Source organism: Melanerpes formicivorus, unplaced genomic scaffold (genome assembly GCF_026170545.1).
Source record: "Melanerpes formicivorus ecotype bairdi unplaced genomic scaffold, bMelFor1.0.p_v2 SCAF_4, whole genome shotgun sequence".
NCBI classification, from domain to species: Eukaryota; Metazoa; Chordata; class Aves; order Piciformes; family Picidae; genus Melanerpes; species Melanerpes formicivorus.
Genome location: NW_027142356.1, coordinates 7,843,444 through 7,868,056, shown reverse-complemented (window position 1 = coordinate 7,868,056; position 24,613 = coordinate 7,843,444). Strand labels below are relative to the sequence as shown.

The window sequence follows — 24,613 nt, the reverse complement described above, 5'->3', positions numbered from 1 at the left end:
GGTGAATACCACAACACATCTAGACAAATTCAGCATACGCAAGAGATATTTGTGCCAACTGCTTTCTCCCTATGAGGAAAATCAGTTCTTAGGGTTCGTTTTGTAAAGCAAGTGATGTGCTTTGCACACCATCACAAACGTTTGCTGCAAAACTACAGCACATTCTGAAAAATATCTGTGTGTCTGGGAAAGAAAGTCTCTGGATGAGGAGCAGAACCTCTTTTAGTAAGGTCTCAGAGTGCATGCACAGCGTAGGTTTCAAGTGTCTCCAGAGACCAGAACTTTTCAGACAGCTTTGGTTTAGGTCCACAGGGGAGGGCATGAAACACAGTGTTAGATAGGTGCTTCTGACCAGCTACAATATATTGTCATCAGTGCTTCCTGAAATCATCTTGGCAAGACAACCCTAATAATTACCAGCACTTTTCCCCCTTCTTTTTTTTTTTTTTTTTTTCCCCACCTCACCCCTCCCCCCCCACACTGGGGGTATTATTCATTTGGTTGAGCAAATACAGAAACCTCCACCAACCTTCTCATCTCTAATGGAGATCCAAACCTTGCCTTGCAGTGGTATTAGCTTTCGTAATAGCAACACCTCATTGTGTCAACATGTCTCATTAACTAATAAAGACTTGCAGCTATTTGATTTTACTTATAAAGTTAGTAGGACTCATGATTTCTTTTCTGTTCTTTAAAAAGGGAATTGTTCTAGTATTCTAAGAGGCAGTGACTCATGCCTAATTAAGGAAAAAAGTATATAACCATTTACAGTGGGATTCTTGTATTGCAAAGAGCTGCTTTGTCATGAAAGCTTTTGGGGATTGAATTCCTTTTCTATTTTTTTAAGGGGAGGGCGGCAAAGAAATAATTTGAAACCATTGCAACAATTCCCTTAACTCCTATCTCATACTTGGGGCCGGTCCGTTCCAGGCAAACGCATTGACACAGCGCATATTGCGTTCAAGTGGGGGTAAAAAACGGCAGCATCTGACAAAGGAATGCAGCACAGACACAGAAAGCTCAGCCAAACCCCGAACTACAATATGTTTTCTTAAAACTCTATGGTTTTTATGCCTTTTCCCCTCCGCCACCCGTTAGGACCGGGGACATTCCTAGAACTCTGTCCTAGCTGTCTGCGTCAAGGCAGCTGCTGAGGATGCTGGGACAATGTTTGTAAACACTCTAACCACGTGCGTGCAACCACATGGAGAGTCATCCTCCTGACCTAAAGATCTAAACACTTGGTAAGCAGGGTATTACTGCAGCGCAGCCAAAGCCTTTTCCAGTGTGATGTGACATAAAGCAGCTCATGCCAGGACACTGGAAGACAAAGCTTGGACTGTTTATGCGTTATTGGAAAGGCAATTAAGCAGGGAAGCTGTTTAAATTTTAGTCATTGAAATGCAAGTTTCAGGATAGGTCAGCTCATGTGGGGTGAAAAATGCAGAAGCCGTTATCTTCATTATACATCTGGAAAAAAAATCAGCTTAAACCTGGAAACTTCTCCTCCCCCATGCATATACCTGCTGAAACCAATATTCCTATGCCGGGAACCCACGCAGGATGTATTTGAGGTTAGAGGTAACACGGTAGAGCACATGAAGATATTTCACGTTGTATGAATTGGATATAGTAATGATTCAGAAAGTTCTGAGGCTACTGCCTTGTCCCCTTGGAAGACACTCCCAAGGGGTATTTGGTTCTTTAGCTGTTCCTGGTTATCTTAGCCACTCACCTTCTCACTTCTTCAAAATGGTCTTAAAAGATATACTGTACTTGATTAGGATCACAATGCTGAATTTTCCTTTCCTGCCTAATGTGGGCATAGAACAAACTTACTCCTTTTCACACTGCAATAGAAACACTGCCGTTGTTGGGTTTTCCCCCTCTTTTCCCATAGGGAAAAAAACCAACCCACACACCAAGAATTAGGTCAATGTGAAGCCTCAATACTGCAAGCCTTTATTTATTTGTAAGAATAATCCTACTGGGGCTTCTTGCCATATGTACGCTACAAAGTAACACCACTCCAACTTGGAGCCCACAGCTCCACAGAAAATTCTGGTTTTGAAGGACAGCCTAAGTTTTGTTCAGGTTGCTAAAATGATTCAGCTTTCTGGGAAGTGTCTGACAAAGCTGACCAAGCCTCCTTGAAAAGATAGACAGGAATTTAAATCTTTATGGCTTTTAAGTGTTACAGTGTTTTTCAAAGTACAGCAGTTTTCTTTACATTGTCCCCAGATTTAAAATCCTGTCCTATGAACAGCTAGTAGAACACTCTTTCTTATCCTCTTACTAAGGCAGGGCAGATTTTTTTGGTTTTCTCAATTTTAAGATCAATGTGAGATACACAGGATGAACAGCTAACTGTTCTTTCCATTTCTCAAACCTTGTTTTTCTCTACCTTCCTTCTATTACTCCCTGCTGCTTAATGCAAGGCACATTCCCAGTATTTTAATCCAAACAACTTTTTGCAGTCAGTCGTCAGATGTCCTTGGGATTAGTCCATCTGATGGTAAGCTTCAGAATTTTATTCCTTAATCCCACCGCTTCTGTCTTCACCCACTGAGCAATTCCTTGGAGAAATGGGTGAACAGAAAAATTTGAGAGAGTCTTGGCTACCCTAAGGGAAGGCAGAAGTGAGTACTTCTCAATGGGTGACTGAGGCAGTGATTACTCATGGTACTTTCCATTGGTAATATTTTATTATCCAGGATACAAGGATGAGCTATGCAAATTGAACATGCAGGCAGTGAGGATCTGAAGTGTAACAACCAGAATCATAGCAACTTGTTACTAGTTACTTGTTCAGTGTTCAAAAGGCTTTTTTTCTTTTTTTTTTCCCCCTGCAGAAGATCCTTGAATGAGTAAGAAGGTACTCACTGCCTTATGGGGTATGGGATTGGAATAATGCTACAAGTGTGATTGATTCATATAATTCCCTTTCTGGCTTGCAGCCATGATGCAGTCATATGCTTTATCTCTGCTCAGACTACAGCTTTTTTTTCTTTTTTTTTTATTTTTTTTAAATAATGAATCATAGTACATCAAACTCCATTTCAGAACCAGCACATTGCCTTTCAAAATGATGTCACAACACTTACTGCTGCTGGCTGACTGCCTTAACAGCAATCAGAGAGCTGGACTAAATAAATACGGTATGTATTATTTATAATATATTATTATTAAATCTTTCGTGGTTGTGTTCTTCAGCACAGTTTCCAAGATAACCACCAACTCTACTTGAAACTTGGCAACTTTGTTCTACCACTCTTGGGGTCCAGTTGTGAAGCTGGCTTACAGATGCTGCTACCATGCTTAGAGCTACTGTATGGCAGTCAAGTGAGAGAAGCAGAAGGGTCACTTGCTCTGACAAGCCAAATTTAACAGCTCATCTGAAATTCCACCTTGAAAAATGGACAACTTTTTAAAAGTGACCTTATTTGGCTTCTGTAGAAACATGAGATGCATTTTCTACCCATAATGAAACAGAGCAAGGGATTTAAAGTCACTGCTTAGGCATACTCTGAGAATAGCACTGCCCATGCAATGAATTTGGAAGTGAAGTACTCCCTGTAATCCCAAACAGGGATTTTCGTTTTCGTGGTTTTCAACACTTGAGCAGCAGGTTTGTTCCAGAACGGTGAGGGGGTTGTGCTTGGGTTTTGTTTGTTTCTTTAGGGCTGTCTGGCTGTTGCTAGTATTTAAAGGAACCGTATGGGAGATGTAGTCCCAGCAGCATCTAAAGTGCTCGGGGCAAAAGGGAACAGTCCCTTCCAACTCTGGCAGATTAAGTTGCTGCTCCAGCAAAAACTACAGGGTCTCCTGATTCTGTATGTAGAAACCAAAACATTTACAACCTCCTATTTCTGTTACCCAATGCAGCACTGGTGCCAACAAGAGACCTTGGAAATCAGTTCGTCATAATAACGCCTCAGTGGGCACGTTTCGTGTTCTTTAAGCAATGCTGACATGCCAAAGTCTAGGACCATGCGCACTGTATCAAAACAATACTAGTTTCCCTGGCTAAAAGCCAGGAATCAGCACAATGCCAAAGTCCTCGTTAAAAGCCTTACTACAAACAGTGATAGTTTGGCAAATTCGGGAGCCTGTGTCTCCCATTCCACTTTACTTCTTTTGAAGATTTGTTAATAATTAGTCCTGAAATGGGCAGTATGAAAAACCCCACTTTCTGAGGTTCCCTGGATGCATTAACGAAGTTTTGATGTAGCTTCCCAAAATGAAACAACTGTTTCCACTGCGAGATGACTTTTGAGTCACTTCATGTAAGCAGCAGTTTAGTCCCACCATCTAAGCTCTGTTATTTTTCAAGCTTTTGCCCTCACTTTTTGCCCCTCCTCCCTACATCCTGGTTGCTAGATTTAAATGTTTTCTAACTTCACTGGCAAGGCTCTCACTATGGTTTCCATGACACAGAGGAAGAGAGACAAAATATTGCCCGACAGTGATTTATTTACATTAGTTCCAAATTGCTGGCTTTCTGCAGGATAAAATCCAATATGTGTACATTCTTCGAAAGAGTTAACAGCAACAGATAGGGTAGACCTAAAGTTCTTGACTCAGGAGATTCACCAATGTTTTTCAAGACACAACAGACTTAAATACAATGGCAAGAATATAATTTGAGAACAAGAAAGCAAATATGCAAACTGCCTTAATACAGATGCAGTAAAATAGTATCAGTGTTTATATCCAGTTTTATTTGAGGCAACTGAAAACTACAGTGTCAAAGAACAGCAACAACTAAAGTGCCACATGTTTGAAAAAAAGAGCTGAAAGAGGCAGTGTTTCTGTATGGTAGTATTAAAAACTTACCTGACCATTGTTAATCACAGACCTTTGTTGCTAATCACAGACCTACTGTTGCTAAAGCAACAATATACACATTATAATCTATATGGAAACTACATAGGCTTACCTGTACTTGGAGGAATGCAAGAAATTAATTGTGAGGTGACCAGAAAACGAAATAGACCCCCACTTCAACAATGAAAGTTTTGGGAAATGTAACGGCAGTTGAGAGGCAAGCAGCCCTAAAGGCTCAAAGAAACGTGCTACTGGTAAAAGGAACCGATATGTTCATCACACACTACTTAAGGAAATCTGCCTAACTCCCAAAAGGTAAGAGAAGAAATGATTTACAGCTTACCATGCCGAGCGCATTTCTTAAACGGACACCGCATGTATCACGGTGTTGGTTTTGCCACCTCCTATTCAGTCAGTTTCCCCTCTAACACAAGTTTATACTTGACTCTTAACCACCAACATCTCCCCGGTGAATATCTTCAGCAACCGTGTCCTATTTTGCACTTTACAACCTCCCGAGAAAGCGCCGTAGTGAAATACACATGCAGATACACAAGTGAATATACGTGTTACTACGCTCACCCCCTGCTGTACTAAGTCAACCTGCCATTAACACGCAAATAGAATGGCCTCATTAGCCGGCAAACAACACCCACTGACCTGCTTTCACTAGCGAAAGTATCTCCTCATCTCAGAAACTCTTAAACTTCACATTCAAAAAAGAATCAAAAATGAAAAACAAATAAAGGCTGAACTGATACTGGGAGCTGCCGATCCCTGCTCAGAGCCTGCCGCTCGTCACAGAAAACAAGTCTTGTGATGAGATCTCTGGTTGCAACATTTCAATGAAAGCACGCTAGACCGCATCACTTCTCCCTTCACCTCCCTCTCTGAAAAGGAAAATCACTTAGTGGAAAAGGCTCTGCTAAATTTCCAAGACTCTAACCGCGAGCCGGAAAGCCTCCTTTCAGCAGCAGGGCAAGGAAAAAGACTGCTCGTGTCCGAGGGGCCGATTGAACACCCATCAGTGCCACGATGCAGGCACACGGTGCCGCGTCCGGCTTACAAACGTGGTACGGTTGTTGCTCTTGTCTGTCATCTGGTGGGGAACAAGTCTGACCTCGCCGAAAGCGGCATTTTAGGGAAACGTGCGCGAGAAACTAATTTCTTTTTTCTTGCCGTGGCTACATTGTGCAAGTGGCCCCGACGGCAGCATTCAGCAAGGCGGACAAAACGTGCGTGTAGATTGCACAGAAAAAGAAAGGCCTCGCAATGAGCCCCCCTTCTCAACCCGCACACACTTCTCCATCGCCCCCAGGACCGGGTTTCATTTCCCTCCCACACTGTCCTCTCCAAACTCCGCAAGCCGCCCTCCTCTCTCCTCCTTTCCCCAGGGCTGCGCCTGCCTTTGTGTCCGCCCGGGGCCGGGGAGCGGCACAAAGCCGGGGTCCGCCGCCGCCCCGGCCCCCGCGGCCGCGCTCCGCGGGGCTCTGCGCGGGGACAGCCCGGCAATGCGGAGTCGGGGGGCTGGGAGGCCGGTCCCCGCGGGGCGCAGAGGAAGGGGCAGCGGGGTAGTCCCTCGGCGGGGAGTCGCCGGCCGGCGGGGCTCAAACTCAGCGGGATGCCTCCCGCTGCCGTCCCCGTTCTCCCCGCGGCCAACGCGCAGACAAAGGCGCGAGGACGGGCGTCGAGGCAAAGTTGGTAGCCGTCCCCATGCGGAGGGGACTCCGCGGCGACCCCCCTGCCGCCTCTGTCAGTCAGCCATGTTGGGGGTTCCGCGGCGGCGCCCACCCCCCAGCGACACCCGTCAGCGCGGCGCGGCCCCGCGACACCCCCGGGGGAAGTCGAGGGGAAAGCGGTCGTTGCGGGGAGCCCGTTCTGACCTCTGCCGCGTCCCTCAGCCTTGCCGACATCCAGCACGCACAGCCGGGCGCCGCGCTCCCCTCTCCTACAGGGCCGCCATCTTGCTTCCTTCTGCTCCTTGACGAAAGCGGCCGGGCCCCCGCATCAATATGCACGCGGCGCCCTGACGTCGGCGCCCGCCCCGCGAGCCGCACCGCCCCGCGCGCGCAGCCCCCACCCCGCGCGCCGAGCCCACCCCCGCGGGGCGCCGGGCGCCCCCGTGCAGCACCAGCGGCGTGTGCGGGGGCGCCCCCGTCACCGGCCCCGTCACTGGTCCCGTCACTAGATCCGCGGCCGCCGCCCCGCATGGTTTGTTTTTTTCCCACTACTGCTGCCGCTTTTGACGTTTATGGGGGCTCCCTCTCCCCTTTTCCCCACTTACCCCCCTCCGTTTCGTACTCCGCACTGCGCGGAGCTGGTGAGTCTGCGGGGCACCGCCCGCCAGCGACAGCCCCCACCGGCCGGCCGGCGACTCCCCCGTGCTCCTGCATCCCCCTCACTCCCCGTCCCCGGCGGCTGGTGTCTCTTTCCCACGGCCGCGGGAGCCCATCTGCCGTCCCTGCGGGGCGGGAGCTGCGACTGTTCCCTCGGGCTTTTTTTCCTCTGGCTGCGGCTGGGGGTACGGTGACGCCGCTCGGTAGCTGGCTGGCAACGTAAAACAAAAGCCAAAAGATTAAAATACAAGTCAAGGCAAAAATTTCCCCAGGTTTCCCCGACAGTGAGTGCTCGCCCGCGGGTGAGCGGGGATTGCTCAGAGCGGTCTAACTTATCACAGGGCCCGGGAGCGCCCGCTCCCACCAGTCTGCAAAGCTCTAGCCCCGCAGCTGCTCTGGTCCGTAAGGGACCCCTCGGGCGCGTGAGTACGTCCTCGGGTGGGTAAGACACTCTTCGAGTAGGTGAGAGACACCTCGCGGGGCTGAAAGTCCCTTCGGGTGGGTGAGAGAATCCTCATTCATCCCTATCGAGCGGGACCGTCTATACCACTCTCAAACTCGGCTTTTATTGCTCTTCGCAGAAGCTGCTCCGTATCCGCAACAGCTGGAGCTGCAGCAAGAGCTCTGGCTGCCGGCCTCGGCCCCGGGAGCGGGGTCCGGTGCCTTCCCGGCCCGCCAGCCCCCGCCAACGGGTGACAGGTTGCCGCTGTCCCCTCCGAACGCTGCCGCGCTGCTGGCCGCCAGGAAAGCCGGAGCCCTGCCAGCCGACAGACTGGAGGGAGCAGAAGTCAGAATACGCAAACCAGACCTCAGCAGGAGCCGGCGCTGGGCTTTCATTCCGCCGAAACCCTGTCCCCGAGTCCTGAGGGCCAGTCTAACCCGGTGGCCTCCCCTGGTCCCCGCAGCCAAAACTACTCCAGCCTGACCGGGAGGTATTGCGGGGCTAGGACAGCAGGGTTTTAGGCGAGCATTAGCTTCCCGGACAGATCTTCTCCCGTGAGCAGATGTGTACAGAAGGGGTCTTGTAGGCGCTGTGCATCCCCGGCTGTCCCATGCCCAGGGCAGGCAGGCTGCTGAGAAAGGGCTTCAGTAAGATGCCAAATCTGGTGCACTCAGTGTAGATTAGAGTCATTTCTAGGAAGTTCAGGTCATCACTGAGTAATTAGTTTTTCACATCACAGGTTATTCTCTGGGTTCTGTGTTTGCTTTAATTTCTGCCAAACATTTCAGCAGCAGCCTGGAGATAAAAGCTTGCTAGAAGAGTTCTGCACTGACAGCAGTGTCACTCCTGTACCCATGCCAATGCCAGTGCCAGGCAACTTACTCCCCTCAGCTGTTGGAAGGGTGCTGGCCTGGCTGGCCCTCTCCTGTAGGGTAATACAGGGGTTTTCTAGACGAAGGTCTTTGCATTTACTTCCCCAAAACTGGCTTCAGCAATGTCTCATGCAGCCTAAACCTGTGTAAATGGACTCACCCTCTTCTTGGAAGAGTAAATGGCACAAAGAATAACCAAGGTCTGTCTCCATTTTAACCATTTTTTTTGTGCTTTCACAGCAAGTGCTTGATTTCCATCAGGCTTTAATTAGTATCTCAAATTCTTCTAAGTGTGTGTATTCATTAAAGCCTTTGGTTGCTTCTTCCCCTGGTGTGGCACATCTGTCCGACATTACCTGCAACCAGTGTGCTCAACCCCTTAGCAGGTGCAAAGTGGTGTCTCCACCCTGAGCTGCTCTCACAGCACTTGCAGAGACACCTCAATCCCCTGCACTGTCTTCTTCTGCCTAAACAGGGCAGAATATTCACAGGCTTCAGCCAGGCCTCTCCCTGGCTGCACTGGATGTGCTGGACCCTCCTTTGCATGGCTCAGATCCCTCCCATACCAGTGTGCCCTACAAACCTGGAAAAAAAATGTGGCCAGCTTTAGCGGGATCATGCCACATGGGCTCCTGGTTTCAGCAGCACCACAGCCCTCTTTTTTTTTTTTTCATTGCACAAGCAAGCAGCAGCAAACCTGGCTGGCTGGGTAAAATTTAAAAAGAAAGGAGTTAAAAAAACCCAACATCAACCTCAAAGCCACAAGCAGGAGTTTTTACACTGAGCTGGGATTATATTCTTCTTATCTTCAGAAGAAGATAAGAAAGAGACAAGGCATGCATATCTGACCTGCACATATGAATGTGAGAGGTGTGCATTTTTGAAATGCTTCCTGTCATAGGTGTGGTTCACTGCTCTATTCTTTTCTTTCTCTCTCTCTCTTTTTTTTTTTTTTTTTTTAACTTTACTGCCCTAATGACAGTCTGTTGTAATCATCAGCCGCAATAAACCCAGGAGCAGTCCTGCTGAGCCAGCAGTACTGTCCTCCCTCCAGAGCAGAAGGCACATTACAGGAGCCTCCCCTGCTTGGCTAAGCTGTGCTCAGCTATCTTGACCTACAAGCCTCCCAATTGACCCTGTGCCCTCCTGTAGTTCTGCCACGTTTTGACAGACCACAAGATCTTTTGGCTTCCAAACCAAGGGCTTTCTGTTATGCATGCCTCTGTCAAATTCAGCTCAATGAGAGTTTCTTGGTATCTGTCAGCAGCCTAATGAGCAGGACATAGATCTAATTTCTCTCTTGACATAGTTCTTTCAGCTTCCAGGTATTTAATGAATGAGAAAATATGTCACATTTTACTTTGCCGTATCTCTACCTATTGAGTGGGGAGAAAAAATGCCTGAGCTTGACCATAGCCATGAGAGACTTAACCCATGCCCTCTCACCCTTAAAGACTTGTGGAAAAACACAACCTTTTACTTCTCTGTCATGCTGTTCCCAGCCTGAAGCTGCATGCAATTTTCAAGAAGTATCTGCTGTGAGGAAGAGATATGCAGATTCATTGGGAATGCACTAAAACGCACTTATCTCAAGAGGTATTTTGAAGCTGTTTCTGGGGCTATCCCAGCCCCACCATTTTTCTTCTCAGGTGGTTTTTGTATCTATAAGCAAAGAAAATAAAAACAAAACAGAGGGACATTGCAAGTGATTAAATGCATCGAGAATCCTACCTCTCTTAGACCAGCAGTGTGTATCCTTGTCAATAGCAGCTTTTGCTTCTTTCAAGATCTGATGGGAACAGAATCATCTGCTTCAGTCTCACTTTCTGAGCTGAGGGTTAATAGCAGTAGAGCCCAGAGGCTTCATTGTCACACGGTGCCCCTGCAGGACAGGAACCTGGGGTGTGGGGTCACTCTGGGTCACGGCCGGAGCGGCATTTGTTTCCCCAACAGGCACTGCAGTGAGGCTAATGTTCCATTGGCAAAACGTCAGGTGAAAAGCATCCCTTCAGCTGGTAATGAGAGCGTTTGTGTGTACAATGTGTAATTGCACACAATTAGATCAACGGTTTGAAAGAGCGTGGGCCTTACCCCTCTGCTAGAGGGCCTGACGGATGGCCAGGGCACAAGCCACGGTCAGAATTTCTTCCTAACTCTAAAGCTGCAACGAGCAAACCTGACTCTGACTATCCAAAGGAGTATAATGTACTTGGCCCCCTCAAACCCTTGCATGAAGCATTCAGAAAGATGTACAGTGAAGAGAATTTTTCATCCTTTACTTGGCATTGAAGAATAAGGTGGCTTATATTAACTACCCCCTACATGTAGATTTGCTGGCCCAAATTCAACTCTGACTTGAAATTTCTGTGCAAGAAGGAGTTCAGAGCTGTTTCTACCAAGCTTCCTTTTTTTTTTTTTTTTTTTTGTTTGTTTGTTTAATTTAATTCCTGTTTTCTCCACCCTGTGATAGAGTGTGAACAGCCACATGAGGTCAGGGGAAACAGCTTCACCAGGTAGCCTATTTCACCTCCTCAATAAACCCCAGGAGTCTAGAGGATTGTCAGCTGTGGCATGATAGGCCTACAGAAAATGTCCAGTGTAATTTCTCTGTGTAGGTGTTTATCTCTGTCTTCCACCAAAAGACACAGATTTCTTAATGGGGCCACATCTGTGTTAGAGCAGCATCCACCAGAAGCCCTACAGCGACAAGGTGTTCCACTGCTGGGCAAGGCAACAGCAACAGTTCAGTGAGCCATCGTTTTGCTTTGGTTTACATATTCAGCAGGGCTTTTTCAGGTCCCAAGACACCCGTTTATCCCTGTGGTCAGGGTTTGAACTGAGGCTGGGGCTGCAGCTGTGCTAGTGAGCAGTGGGGGGTTGGAGGTGGCCCAGGACTTCAACACAACAGGACACTGCTTTCTTTTTCCCCTGAATGCAGCAAAGGTCACTGTTTGTTATTTCTTGGCATTCCTTCCCTGAACAGGATGGGGCTTTTTCAGGACCAGGCAGATGAGATGGTGCAAAGGAAATGTTGTAGCTCAATGGAGTTCAGAGAGCAAGATGCCCAATGACTGGGATGCCTACTGGGACATCAAAGCTGAAGTGTGTTATCTGCCCAGCACCATTGTTCTGGTGGTGGGAGGTGTGTGTCTATCAGTGATGCAGAAAAGTTGCAGGTGGTTCAACTTTTCAGCCCTTGGCTTTTTGCCAACAGTTGTAGAGGTCTTTATGCTGCTCTGTGGTGTTTGTAGCTCTGGAGGTGACTGTAGACTTGGATTTATTGGATATTTGTGGCTGAAAAGCCTGGATCTGGGCATCTGTTGCCAGTGCCTCCCCTCAGGACCCTGACTGGGATGCAAGTCCTAGGGCAGGGAAGCCCCTGTCTGGGGAAGAGGGTAGAGGTGGCTTAAGGAGAGGTGAAGACCCTCGGCAAGTCTGAAGGCATAACTTGTCCTATTAGTGCCCCAGGCTTGCTTTTCATGACTGTGGGAATAAAATCACAAATCCTTCATGCAAGGGAAGTGGAGACTCTTCTTAAGGGACTGTAGCAGAAGGCGTGCGCTGAGGGATGGAGATCTGGTCTCTGTTTTCTCCTGAAGAGTGGCACTTCACTGTGTCAACTTCCAGGAACAATCTTCCATAAAAAGACCTGCAAAGAAAGGGCTCTCAGCAGTGTGTATAGATCCTGGACACAGATGAGTTGGTGACGTTCAAGACCAATGTCAGCTCTCCCTGCTTTGCTCATCCAACTGCTACCCAGCCCACTGGCATCCCTCAGTCATCTCCAGTTCCAGATTTCCTCCCTTTGAGAGGGCAGCAAAGTGGAAAAAGCAAATGAATCAACCCAGTAACACAGACCAACATATGCAGGGTGACAAGGGCAGAGTGTGTGGGAGCCCTTCCCCAGAATATCTTCCTCCAGGAGCAGAGAAGTTGACTAGCTTTGCTCAATCAGCCTTGTTGCCATAGCTGAGTGCCCTCCCACAGGTGAATGCCTGCCATAGCAAAGCACGGTGAGCTGTGATGCCAAGTATGTTAGGAAGCCACCAGGAGTCTCAAAACCCTACCACAACTCTCAGTCCAGTTCTGGGGAGGAAAGCCATGGCCAGCACAGAGCTGTGCTGTTAGCCCTCCACAGTGTTGTCAAAACAATGGTGTGAGACCAGGAGTGCTCCTGCCTGGTGCCATCAACCACAAGTATTGGGCTCCATACATGACAGCGTGCATCTCTCACTGCCTTTCCAGGCTGGAGCAACACTGCATGGCAGCAGCCATTGACTCTCTGATTGTTGGAGGAATTAATATTCTGTGATAACCCTTGAGCTGTGAGCACTTTGCTGTTGTGAATAGCAAAGAGCTCGAGTGGACTGAGCAGAACAGAGAAAAAGAGAACTCCCCTTACCAATTTTTTTCTACTGACATTTGATTTTCTTCTCATTTTCAAAGTCCTCCACACCTTGTGGCTGGCATCCTGGCCTGCATTCTCATGTACTGCCCACAGGGTCTGCTGTATCACTTGGCATCACTGGTCTGCCCGAAGCTCTCACTCCTCAGCTCCACAGCAGTGCTAAGGAAGCAGGCAGATGGACAATGGCATGCAGTCTTCTACATGCTCTCTCTTTGTCTCTGCCAGTAGGAATGATGGAGGAGGATTCCTTGCATATGATCCATTGGTAGCTGTGTGAGCTGTGCCTGTGCAAAGTGGGGATGGGTACAGAAGGTTTCCAATGGGGATCTCAGCAGCATTTGGCTCCAGCAAAACCAGCAGGGGATGATGAAATAGCTAAAATGGGTGACATACCAGTAAGGTGTTCAAGCCCAGGTTGGATGAGGCCTTGAGCAACCTGGTCTAGTGGGAGGTGTCCCTGACCATAACAGGGTGGTTGGAACTAGATGATCTTTAAGGTCCCTTCCATACAGAACCATTCTATGATTCTATGACCCAGACTGCAATACAGCAAATGCTGGAATTTGGAAGGAGCCTTAGCTGTGTGCCCAGCTTGTTGGTGTGGCATGTTGATTTCCCTTGTCACAGCCCCCATGATTTGGAAACTCTCAGTCCCTGAGCAGAAGTATCTGTGTCACTTTTGTTCATACTCTTAGTACAAGCAAAACTAAATTGAGTTAAATTCTGCTTAAATCAATTTTACCCTATGAATAAAAGCTACTTGCACAGCTAACTGCTTTGCAGTGTGCATTTAAGCAGCTAAATGGTGTTCAAAAGCAATGTAAATGCTTGTGTACTCATGATCTCATTAGTGCAGGTTTTCTAATCTAGCAGCAGTGTATAAAGGAGATGTTATAGCTGCCCTTGTCTGTTTTGATTTCTTTCTCTGGCAGAGCAGTTCGCCTGTGGTCCTAATTGAGTTGTCAGCTTGTTGTGATTTTTTTTTTCTTGCATGCCTGCTACTCTTTTAAGCAGGAAGTCAAAATCATAGCTCTTCATGGGCAAAAGGTCTGGGTTTGGGCACTACCTGGCAGTAGCCTGGAGTTTTGCAGTGTGGGGAAGGAGCTATGTGTTCTGTCTTCTTTTATTTTTTATGCGGCTGTGGGGATGTGATACACTCTCTTCCTTCCTCCCTTCTTCAAAAAGCTGCAGAGAAAATCCACTCAAAGATACAGACATACATCAGACATGCAGTCACCACAATATATGTGTTAAAAGGTACCTTTTTGTCTGAGACTTTGAAGAACAAGAATAGCCTGGTAGGGCTCTGTAGCTACAATGCATTAGCAGAAGTTCTTGCTACCTTAAGTAACTTTAAAAAAAACACCTCCAAATTCTGTCTTCTTCTGGGGGCCTTGGACAGTGGTGAAAAGCTGGCTGCCTTTCACAGCTCATTGGTGCAGCTCTCAAGTTTGCCAGCCATTCTCTTTAGCCATAATATGCCCTCCTGAGACCCCTTTTTGGCAGAGAGTGGAGCAATGTGGCAGCAAGTGGGACTCACTTGTGGTCACTGGTACTGGCAGGTGCCTTGGGGCAGGGCTGGCAGCCAAAGCATGGCACATGGTCAGCCCTAAACCCGTGTCATGCACCTTTCCAGGCAGCTGGTGCCTCCAGTGTAGTATGTCACTGGCTGTCCAAATGAAAAATAGATGCAGTGACTCTTGGTGATGACAACTTGCCCTGTCTTCTTCCCTTAATGGGGTGTTGAGAGACCAGGAAAAAATTATTTTATGAAGCTGTTAAAAAGTGGAAAACAATCATTTGTAGCTGCTGGGAAAAATCTCTGTCTTGCTAATTCCATCTCTGAAAAATTAGAAGATGTATTAAAAAGTGATTGTTGTAAGAGAAGGAGATTGCTGTGGACTCTGATTGCCACACAGCCTGCTGTGTATTAATTTTATTTCCATCCAGGAAAAATCTGTGGATCAGCTCCCTGCCTGTGTGACAGCACCCTCAGTTTGCTGCAGTGCCAAGGTTGTGGGAGTGCAAATGATCAGAGGTCTCTAAACTGAAGCCTCTTAAGGGGTATAATTTTAGTTTTGGTTTTTTTTACTATATATAATTTTCAGAAAATGTGGGTGCTGGATGCTTTAAGGGCATCTCACATTAGAGATCTGCTTCTGAGGCTTTTACTTCCCGTCCCATTTTGCCTTGTTTTTCTGTTTTGGAAAAGATCCCTAATACCCTTATCAGCAGAGGGATTTAGCAAAGATAAACAGATTTGGTTTTAATTCCTTCAGAAATCATGCCAGAAGTACAGAAAGTAAACAGGAAATATTTGGGCTCTCAGCACAGATGCAAACCAGGATTTAATAGGCACCATGCAGACTCTAGGGGACAAATCACAGCTTGGAAATATGAGTAGAGAAGGGCATGTCTGATTTAGCAAAACTATGCAGAGAAAACAGGGGTTAAATTCTGCAGCTAATACCAAGAAAGGGTGTTCTTCATCTGACATTCAGGAGGAAGCAAGAGAAAGATTTATTGAATGAGTTTGGAGATAAAGAAGGAAAAGCAGAGGGTGTCAAGAGGTGGGTTGTTATAGCCCAGTTGGTTGGAAGGGAGATACGTTGGAAGCTATCATGTAAGCAGCTGTTAAACAGTCACCCACTGGCGATGAAGGACTTCACCAACTCCCTGCCCACAGGGGGACAGTGCCTGAGGGGGGCACAGGCTCAGTGTGCGTGGGGACATCAGGGATGTACAGCAAAAAAGGCTCCAAAGGCATCAGTGGGTGCTGCTCTGGAACCAGCAGCTCTACAGGGCTGTCCAAGGGCAAACTGGCTCCTGTGGTGTGTTTGCCATGGGGAAGTATCCTCTGCTGTTCACAGCTTGGTGACGCTTCAGATGGAGAAAAGCAGCCAGCTGGAGAGCTGCACTTTCAGTAATACATTAGACAAGGGAGTTTAGAGATGGTCTGCAGGAGTGACAGCTTATACAGCAAGGCTGTCCTCTGAGCAGAAGGGTTTGGGACTGCTGAATCTGGATTTTGGCAGCTGTGAGCACGTGGCAAGTTGTCTGCTCTGTGTTAAACCCTGCTAAAACACCGAGCATTGATTGCCCTTCACATCCTCTGGAAACAAAGCAGAAAACCTGGAATAACTGGCAGCATGACACATTCACAGCTACTGTGCCGAGACTAATTTCTGACTGTAAAGACAGTTCTGTGCTGAACCAAGTTGCCTAGAGAAGATGTTGCACCAGTGGCTCAGCTTGGCAGAACCTGTCAGGATACGTCCACACATGTGGGCACAGGGTGGACCTGGGAAATACCTGCAAGACTTCTTAGACCAATGTTGCCATCATGCTGTGAAGATTATGGATATTTCTAGGGGTCTCAAGAAGAACTGTCCATCTCACAACAGCATCCCAGCTGGAGAACATACAGAAAATAAAATATAAATAGTGGAGATGTGCCATTTGCTGGGCTACCAATGCTCATAGAGTTACACATGTGAAGAAGGAGGCACAATTTATGTTACTTTTTTTCTGGGGTGCTAGGGAGTGGGCTGGATCTGTAGTATTAAAATATGCATTGAAAGAGAACCATGACTAGTTGTAAACTGAGGAGTGACTTGGATGGAAACCAGTGTTTGATTTGCAGGGATGGCAATCCAATAAAGCCCAGCTTCAGAGGTATTTTAAGTAATTTAAAGCATGTAAATACGCTAAGAATATGTAAATGTGAAGTCAAGTTAAGAAAATAAAATCTCTGATGGGAAATATGAAGAAGGGACATTCAAAATAATTACTGGAAGGCTCTACCTGTTTGAGGGGAGGGAGGAACACACCCAGATGATGTTGACAGGAGTCAGAGAAAACCTGCCAGCTTGCTGTCAGTTCCTGACCTTTTTTCTGAGGTCAGAGTACCTTGTGTTCTCTGAGACATGTAAAGAAATTCAACCTATTTAATTTTAACAAAAGCAAGGTTGAGATCATAGCCTTCAAAGATCTACAAAGGGAAACAATCTTGGCAGTTTCTCAACTGGGCAGAAGAAAGAAAAGAAAACACCTTGGACAGGGGGTAGAGCCAGGCCAATTCACTCTGGAAGGTTCTTGTTTTTAAGTGTAATTTTTTCCTCAACTATGGAGCAATTTAGCAGGACAGGTGGCAGTGCCTTTCCATCAAGGATTTGTCTAAAAGATATGCTGCAATGCTTTAGATGGTTACCTAAAGGCAGTGCTGTATCAGATGTCAGGTGAGATGATTGTGTGGTCCATGGATCATGATTTTTAAGTCGTTTGTGCTGTTACTGTGATTAGAGTTTGATGGGAGCAGTTGACCTGAAGATATCTGCCCTGTCACTGGAAGTCTACCCAGTGAGCATGTCTGTTGTTCGAGGGTGAAGAGGTGAAGTGCAAGATATCCCACACAAAGGAATTGTAATGGCATTAATTGAACACTCCTTTCAAGGCTTGTGAAGTCAGGGACTGATGAAGGAGTCAAGAGAGTTGGCTATCAGCTCACCACTGAGCCTGTGAGGCTCCCATGGCTGTAGCCACGAGGCTTCTGTGACTTCGACTATTTCAGATGGCTGTCCCTCCCTACTAGACCTCTTCTTAATCCTCAAGCAACAAGACAAAGGGTGTTCCATCTGAGGGAGGTCAAGAGAGCAACAAGTTTATGAAACAGGCAGGACTCAAATTAATAGAGGCGGGTGGGACAGAGGTGGTGAGGTGCATTTCTCTTTCACATCTAGTCACCCATGTTAATATGTTCTAATTGCATTAGAGGAAATGAATGGGCAACAGTGCTGATGTTTGCTGAGGCTGGTGCTTCTAGCAGCTGTGGGCATCTGCTAAGAGATTAATCCATGTCAGGCGCACTGAAGGCAAAGGTAGAGAGCACATAGGTAGATTGTGTCTGTATTAGATGAGTGGCAGGGTATGTACATATCTATGCATAAATGCTCTCAGCAAAGACATCTTAGCCTAAAAGTTTGCAGCTGATGAACATAATGCCCCTTCACTCCAAACTTGGGTGAGACTCACATGTTCTGCATTGCTCATCCTTTCCCTTTTGCTCCTCTTACACTTTGCAATATTTTCCCAGCAGGTAACATTAGTCAGCTGCTGGCTCCTTGCTGATCTTCCTTGGCAAAGGTCTTCACCAACAAATTGTGTCTTGTCAGTGGGGGCTTCAGCACAGGTTGGAATTTGTGAGTCTCACTGAGGATCTCACTATGTTTTGATCCATTTAAACTCATTGGTATTTTTCTCCCAAATCCATGGGTTTGCTACATGAAGTTGAGCTTTCTGAAGCTTTCTCATGCCATGCTGTACCTGATGTGTATTGCCTGGTGTCTAGAGAGGACAGCCTGCTTTTATGATGTCTCCAACCCCTTTTAACTTGTGCTTGTCTACAGTCATATCTTTGGGAGGGAAGAGAAACAAAGGAGTACAGAGACCTCGTGCGTGTGTGTGTGTGTGTGCGTGTGCATGGGTGAGCATGTGTGTGTCCTCTTGATCCAACAGCTGCAAGGTGTTTGCATTATTTAAATGATTCCCTCATGACATCCCTTCTTGCTTCCCTGACTTGTTTTCAACTCCTTTGCATGGTGGTGCAAGGCAGTGAGCTGCTGGTTAGTGGGCAAGAGGTAATGTAATCCCAGCTCCTGGCTGTTCCCCTTCAAGTCACAGCACTGGCTTGGGGTACAAGATGGTGCTTAAATAAAGCCAAAGGGCAAACAGTTGCCTGCTGGAGCAAGGGGTAGGCCATCATGGGAAACCACAGACACAGCTTGCTTCTGGTTAGCACTTGCAACAACTGGTAGTCTTCACATCTCTGTGGACCTGGCTGAAGTGTTTTCCTGCTTCAGGAGGTTTCCCCATCTTCCCCGTGGATGATCTGGTGCCCCACAGTTTGGTCTTGTGTGCTTCTAGTGGGACTGCTCAGGGAGAAAGCTTGCTGGCTGCCTGGGACATACTGTATCTGCTCTGGGAATGTTTAGGGTAGGTAATATAAAATGGAGTGTTGTTTCCTCCTGGCTGTTATGAATTACTTGAATACTGTGTCCAGTTTTTGGCTCCTCAATTTAAGAAGGACATTGAGATACTTGAACGTGTCCAGAGAAGGGCATTGAGGCTGGGGAGAGGCCTCGAGCACAGCCCTATGAGGAGAGGCTGAGGGAGCTGAGGCTGTTTAGCCTGGAGAAGAGGAGGCTCAGGGGAGACCTTATTGCTGTCTACAACTACCTGAAGGGAGGTTGTAGCCAGGTGGGGGTTGGTCTCTTCTCCCAGGCAACCAGTGATAGAACAAGGGGACACAGTCTCAAGCTGCACCAGGGAAAGTTTAGGCTCACAGTGAGGAGAAAGTTCTTCACAGAAAGAGTGATTTGCTATTGGAATGTGCTGCCCAGGGAGGTGGTAGAGTCACCATCACTGGTGGTGTTCAAAAAAGGATTGGATGTGGCACTGGGAGACATGATTTAGTTGTCATGAGGTGTTAGGTATTAGGTAATAGGTATTGATGACCTCTGAGGTCTTTTCTAACCTGGTTGATTCTGCGATTACAGCAGGGGAGTGTGCAAGTGAGCTGTCAGGTATTTAAAAAACCCGTAAGATACCAAAGCCCTACAATCTGGTCAGCAATAGCCTGCAGGGTTGTTTAAAAAACCTGTTTTTCTTTTTGTGGTAACTTTTGTATTCTTTGCTTGAACCATCTGGGGTTTGAGTGGGTGGTGACTGCTTGAAGTCTCTCCAAAACCAGAACCTTGAGCTGCAGCTTTCTGGGTTCTCCTTCAAATGGAAAGATTCTGGGAAACCAATTGACTTGCAAAGCCTTGGCTATTGGCTGAGTGTGGGTCACAGAAGGGTCAGGTTTAGTCCCAGGGTGGTCTAGGCACTTTGACCAATGTATGAAAGGTGAAGTTTAATGAAACCTGATGGATGAAGGGCTTGTCCTAGCTTCATCTTCCCCCAGACCTCCCTCTCTTTCTTCTTCCTTCCCATCCCCTGCTCCCTTTCTCAGTCATTTTCCCAGTCCACCCTCTGGACCCACAGAAAAGCAACAGTCTTTTCTTTCTGGGGGGAGCTGGTTAGCAGCTCCATCACTGCAGCTGTAGCAGCATCCATGAGTTGCAGCTGTGCAAAGCTTCTTTTTAAGATGTTTCCACCCCAGGGAAGTTGGAGAGGTGGAAGGTCTGCATCTATTTCCTTTTTCCCATGCTATAAACCCAGCTCTGTTTCAAGGGCTTCCAAATTTTGACTGGCCTGAGCATGGGGCAAGCAGGATGGCATCAGTGCTGCAGCCCAGTGAGGTGAAGAGAAGCAAACCAGGTGTCCTGATTGGGATGCCACAGGCTCCTGAGGGACTGGGTCTGTTGCTCCTAGTCAATCCATTGCTTGCCATGTAATTTCCAGGCTGTTGGAGATTTTTGGTTCCCCCCCCAACTTTTCCCTACTTAACTTTTGGGCTTTCCCTCTGTCACTAGATTTTGAAAATATACTTGCAACTTGGCAGGCTTCATCCCAAAGGAAGTGCTAGGTGGGAATTAACAACTAAGACTGATTTCCAAGCTGCCAAGACAAAAGTGTTGACACTCTTCCTGCTGTTAGGCACTGAACAATAGGCACTGAGCTGTCACCACTTACCTCACACGCACTCCTGAGTCTTGTATATGTGACTGGGTGTGTGCACACACTGCGTGCCTATCCCCATGTGCCTGCTCGGTTTGATGCTGCTTCTCCTGAGGGGAGGGTTTAGCCTGAAGAAAAGGAGACTGAGGGGGAGACCCTATTGTTCTCTACAACTACCTGAAAGGAGTTTGGAGTGAGGTAGGAGTTGGTCTCTGCCCCCTGGTATCAAGTGATAGAATGAGAGGAAATGGCCTCAAGTTGTGCCAGGGGAGGTTTTGGTTGGGTATTAGGAAAACATTCTTTCCTGCAAGAGTGGTCAGGCATTGGAACAGGCTGCCCAGAGAGGTGGTGGAGTCACTGCCCCTGGAGGGGTTCAAAAAAACATGCAGACATGCCACTTCAGGACATGCTTTAATGGCCATGGTGGTGTTAGGTCAAGAGTTGGACTTGATGTTCTTAGAGGTCTTTTCCAACCAAAATAATTCTATGATTCTCTGGCTTCCCAAAGTGTCTCTGTGCTGGTCAAGGATGACCATAAGGACAGAGAATCCTTCCGGATGGATGTCATGAGGAAAGCACTGACTGGCATAGTTGAGTGAGCAGCAAAACTCACATCCCCAAGCATAGAGAAATGTTTTACATTTAAATATACAGGCTCTTTAAAGTCAGAAGAGAAATCTTGGAGAGTGCCAGCATGGTCCAGCCTGTGTGGGCTTTAACCCACCTCATTTAAGAGGGCAGCAGAGCTCGTTGTCACAAGAGGGGAGAATTTCTCTGGGGGATTTCCCCACAGAGAGACATGGCCTTGCACAGCAGAAACCTCTTTTCTCCTTTTGGAGCTTTTTCAATGGCACCAAACCCTACTGAGTCCTGCAGGTGTGTTTGTCTCCCAGGGTCATGCTGTTGGAAGTTGCCTATTAAAATGCCCATAGTTTGAGCACACAGTCTGGAGGCTTGACTTTTTTTTGTGTGTGTGGGAGAGTTTTGTTCATTTCATGAAGCTATTTATTTAATGTGAAAGAGAAAGCAGTCATCAGGTAGTCAGTGAAACCCCGATGGTCTCTTAACAGTTGTAAGCAGGAAGTGTGGCTCTCTGGACATCAAAGCCAAAACAAACCAGTGCAAACCATTGTTCAGCCCTTAGCAAAGGCTGCAAATGGCAATGGTTCTAATACTCAACCTTCTGCTGCTCTCCCTCGTCTCTCATCTGACTCGGCTGCATCCTGCTACACTTGCAGTCTGCTTTCTACTCTCAGCAGATAGGCTAGCATCCCCTTACATTCTCATTCAGAAAAATTCAACAGTGCTTGGGTTGGGCGTTTTTTCCTGCTCCAGTGAGAAGATCACAATTCCCAGAGGACAGCCTGGGGACTGCCTTTATCTCCTGCAGGGTCTGCTGTAGCCCACAGCAAGAGCAGCAACAAGAGAGGATGAACCTTGCTACATGTGTGGGACATCAGCCTGCTGCTCCCACCTGCCTCCTTATTCTCTGCCCTCATTCCTTACTGATTTTTTTTTTCTTCTTACTCCCCAGAAGATGTTGGAGAAGGTCATGCCAGCATTCCCACAGCCAGGGGAGGGACAGGCATTTTCCAGGGGGGTTCCTAGCCCAAGAGAGCAGTGCAAAGGGCTTGGGGAGAACTTGCTGGGATTTGGATCAGGCACAAGCATAAACAATTTTTATGGGGAAAGAGAAGTGAAGAGAAAGTGATGTTCTAACACAGATGGGGAGGTTGTTCTTCTCAAACACTTTTGCTCCTTCTCTTGACATGAAACAAGGTGTGTCTGTGTGGGGGAGTGTCAGGAAGAACTCCCTCTTCCTGACAGCCCCTCCTGAAGTCTTTCTTGCAACTCTGAACCTCCGTGGCACAGCCCAGCACTGCTGTGAGCTGCTAGCAGAGAGGATGGGACTTCTCCTGAGCCTCTTGTCTTCTTCTCTGGCTCCTGCAGCTTACAAGGACAGGCCAGATGAAAGGCAGCAGTTCATGAGGCCTTGTCCAGTGGGAATGTTTTTGATTGTTGATCATGGTTCCATGATGTGGTGAACTGCAACCACCTTCTCTGGAAATACTTTGTCAGCGTGGGAACCCTGGCATAGCTATCTGTATATAAACCATTAACCTAGAGTGAGGAAAATAATTTGCCCAGCAAAGTTTAGCTCCTTGGTGTTGCTTCACACAACAAAATCTATATAAGCAAATAAAACCTGACAGCTTCACTTCTGTCTGTAATGAACCACAGTAATCCTATTGACTACCTCCTGAGAGAGGCTGCACACATCCCTAGTCAAGGAGAGCTATTGCATGTTTCTACCACATTTTCCAGGGCTTGGGGGATGCTTTGGGGTGCACATTTCCTCCATGCAAGGATTTTTTTTTTTTTTGAGCCATCTGAGAAGCAGAGACACCCCTGGGTGCATTGCTTGGCCAGTGTCCCACTGAAATGAGAAAACCGTCCTTCAAACCCAAGTGCATGGTCTGACAGAGAATGGCTGAGCAGTTTGCTTTAATCTCATCTGCCCAAAATGGTCTCAATGGAGGCTGAGGTGGTAAATGAATGCTGGGCTTGCCTAAAGGCCCTTCTTCCAGGGAGACACCCACTAAAAGTCCTCAGACAGAAGTAGGAAGCCTAGGAGAACAAAAAGGTATTATGGTGGATGCTCTGAGAGGTTCCAGGATCAAGGTCAGAACCATCAGTTGAACACCAGGATAATGACTTCAAAATACAGCCATACAGCCTCAACATGCTGCGGCAGGGTAAACTTTTCCTGTTACATGGAAACATGAGAAGTAGGTTTGATCTTTCAGCTTGTGAAAACTCAGTGGACAGGGAGGTCAGTCCCTGCTGTGAGCTTCAGAGACCCCCAGTCTTACCGGGTTGGACTACCTTGCTTTTGCCCAAAGCAGAAGCTGGCACGAGATGCAGGCATTCCCTACCCCATGTGCTGTCATACCAACAAGCCCAGCCGTCAGCAATATTAAGGAAGAAGGGCTGCTATTTTTAGGAGGGCTGTTGTTTGCATAGGGAGGGGAAACTGGAAAGGCAAAGGAAAAGCTGCAAAAGTTGGATGAATTCCCTCCAGGAAAGAAGCAAAGAAAAACACCACATGGAAAAGAGCCAGCAACCCCCGCTTTGATGTCAGGACCACAGTGTCCCAGTGCTAACAGGGAAGGTTAGGATGTGCTCCAGGGAGGGGATCTCCCTGCTCCTCCCTCTCAGTTTTGCACCCTCTTGCTTGAGGACACAAGCAGTGTCATCAGTGCCTGCTTCTCCTGCCTGCAGCAGCTCTTCTGGGAAGAGAAGGTGACAGCTATCAGGTTTGTGCCTGGGGCCTTGGCAATGGGGAACCTGAAGGTAGCTCAAGCAAGAATGGTGTGTATATACATACATATATATATATATATATATAAAAAATCATAGAGTCACAGAATGGTTTGGGGTGGAAAGGACATTTAAAATCAAGTCCAACCTCCTTGCATTAAGCAGGGACACCTTCAAGTAGATCAGGCCCTGTCCAACCTGACCTTGAATGTTTCCAAGGATAGGGCATATATCACCTCTCTGGGCAACCTGTTCTAGTGTCTTGCTACCCTCATTGTAAGAAATTTCTTCCTTATATCTAGTCTAAACCTCCCTTCCTTTGGTTTAAAACCATCACCCCTTGTCCTGTTGCAACATTCCCCACTAAAAAGCCTGACGCCATCTTTCAGGCTCCCTCTAAGTGCTGAAAGTCTGCAATAAGATCTCCTTGGAACCTTTTCTTCTCCAAGCAGAACAGCCCCAGCTTTCTAAGCCTGTCTTCATAGGAGAGATCCTCCAGCCTTCTGATCATTTTTGTGGCCTTCTCTGGACTAGTTCAAACAGATCCATGTCCTTCTTGTCCTGAGGACTCCAAAGCTGGACACTACTCTAGGTGAGGTCCCACCAAAGCAGAGTAGAGCAGCAGAATATCCTCCCTTGACCTGCTGACTACCATAGACATATATAAATACCCGTATATAGATGTATAATACAGATGTATATAAAAGCATGTATGTATGTAGGTGTGTGATTTCAGATGGAACAATGAAATCTGAAGGTTTGCCACAGGGAGCATATCTTTCCCTGCACA

The 24,613-nt window shown here is 47.3% G+C and overlaps 1 protein-coding gene across 1 annotated transcript in view; it reads right to left on the bottom strand.

Moving 5' to 3' along the window:
- The window catches only part of TET2 (tet methylcytosine dioxygenase 2), a 74,068-nt gene extending 67,216 nt beyond the window's left edge, over positions 1-6,852 (bottom strand). The window contains exon 1 of the mRNA XM_068136856.1: positions 6,711-6,852. Coding sequence (XP_067992957.1) covers positions 6,711-6,740 — 30 coding nt within the window. The 5' untranslated portion in view covers positions 6,741-6,852. The remainder of the gene's footprint in view (positions 1-6,710) is intronic.
- Positions 6,853-24,613: the final 17,761 nt, after the last annotated feature.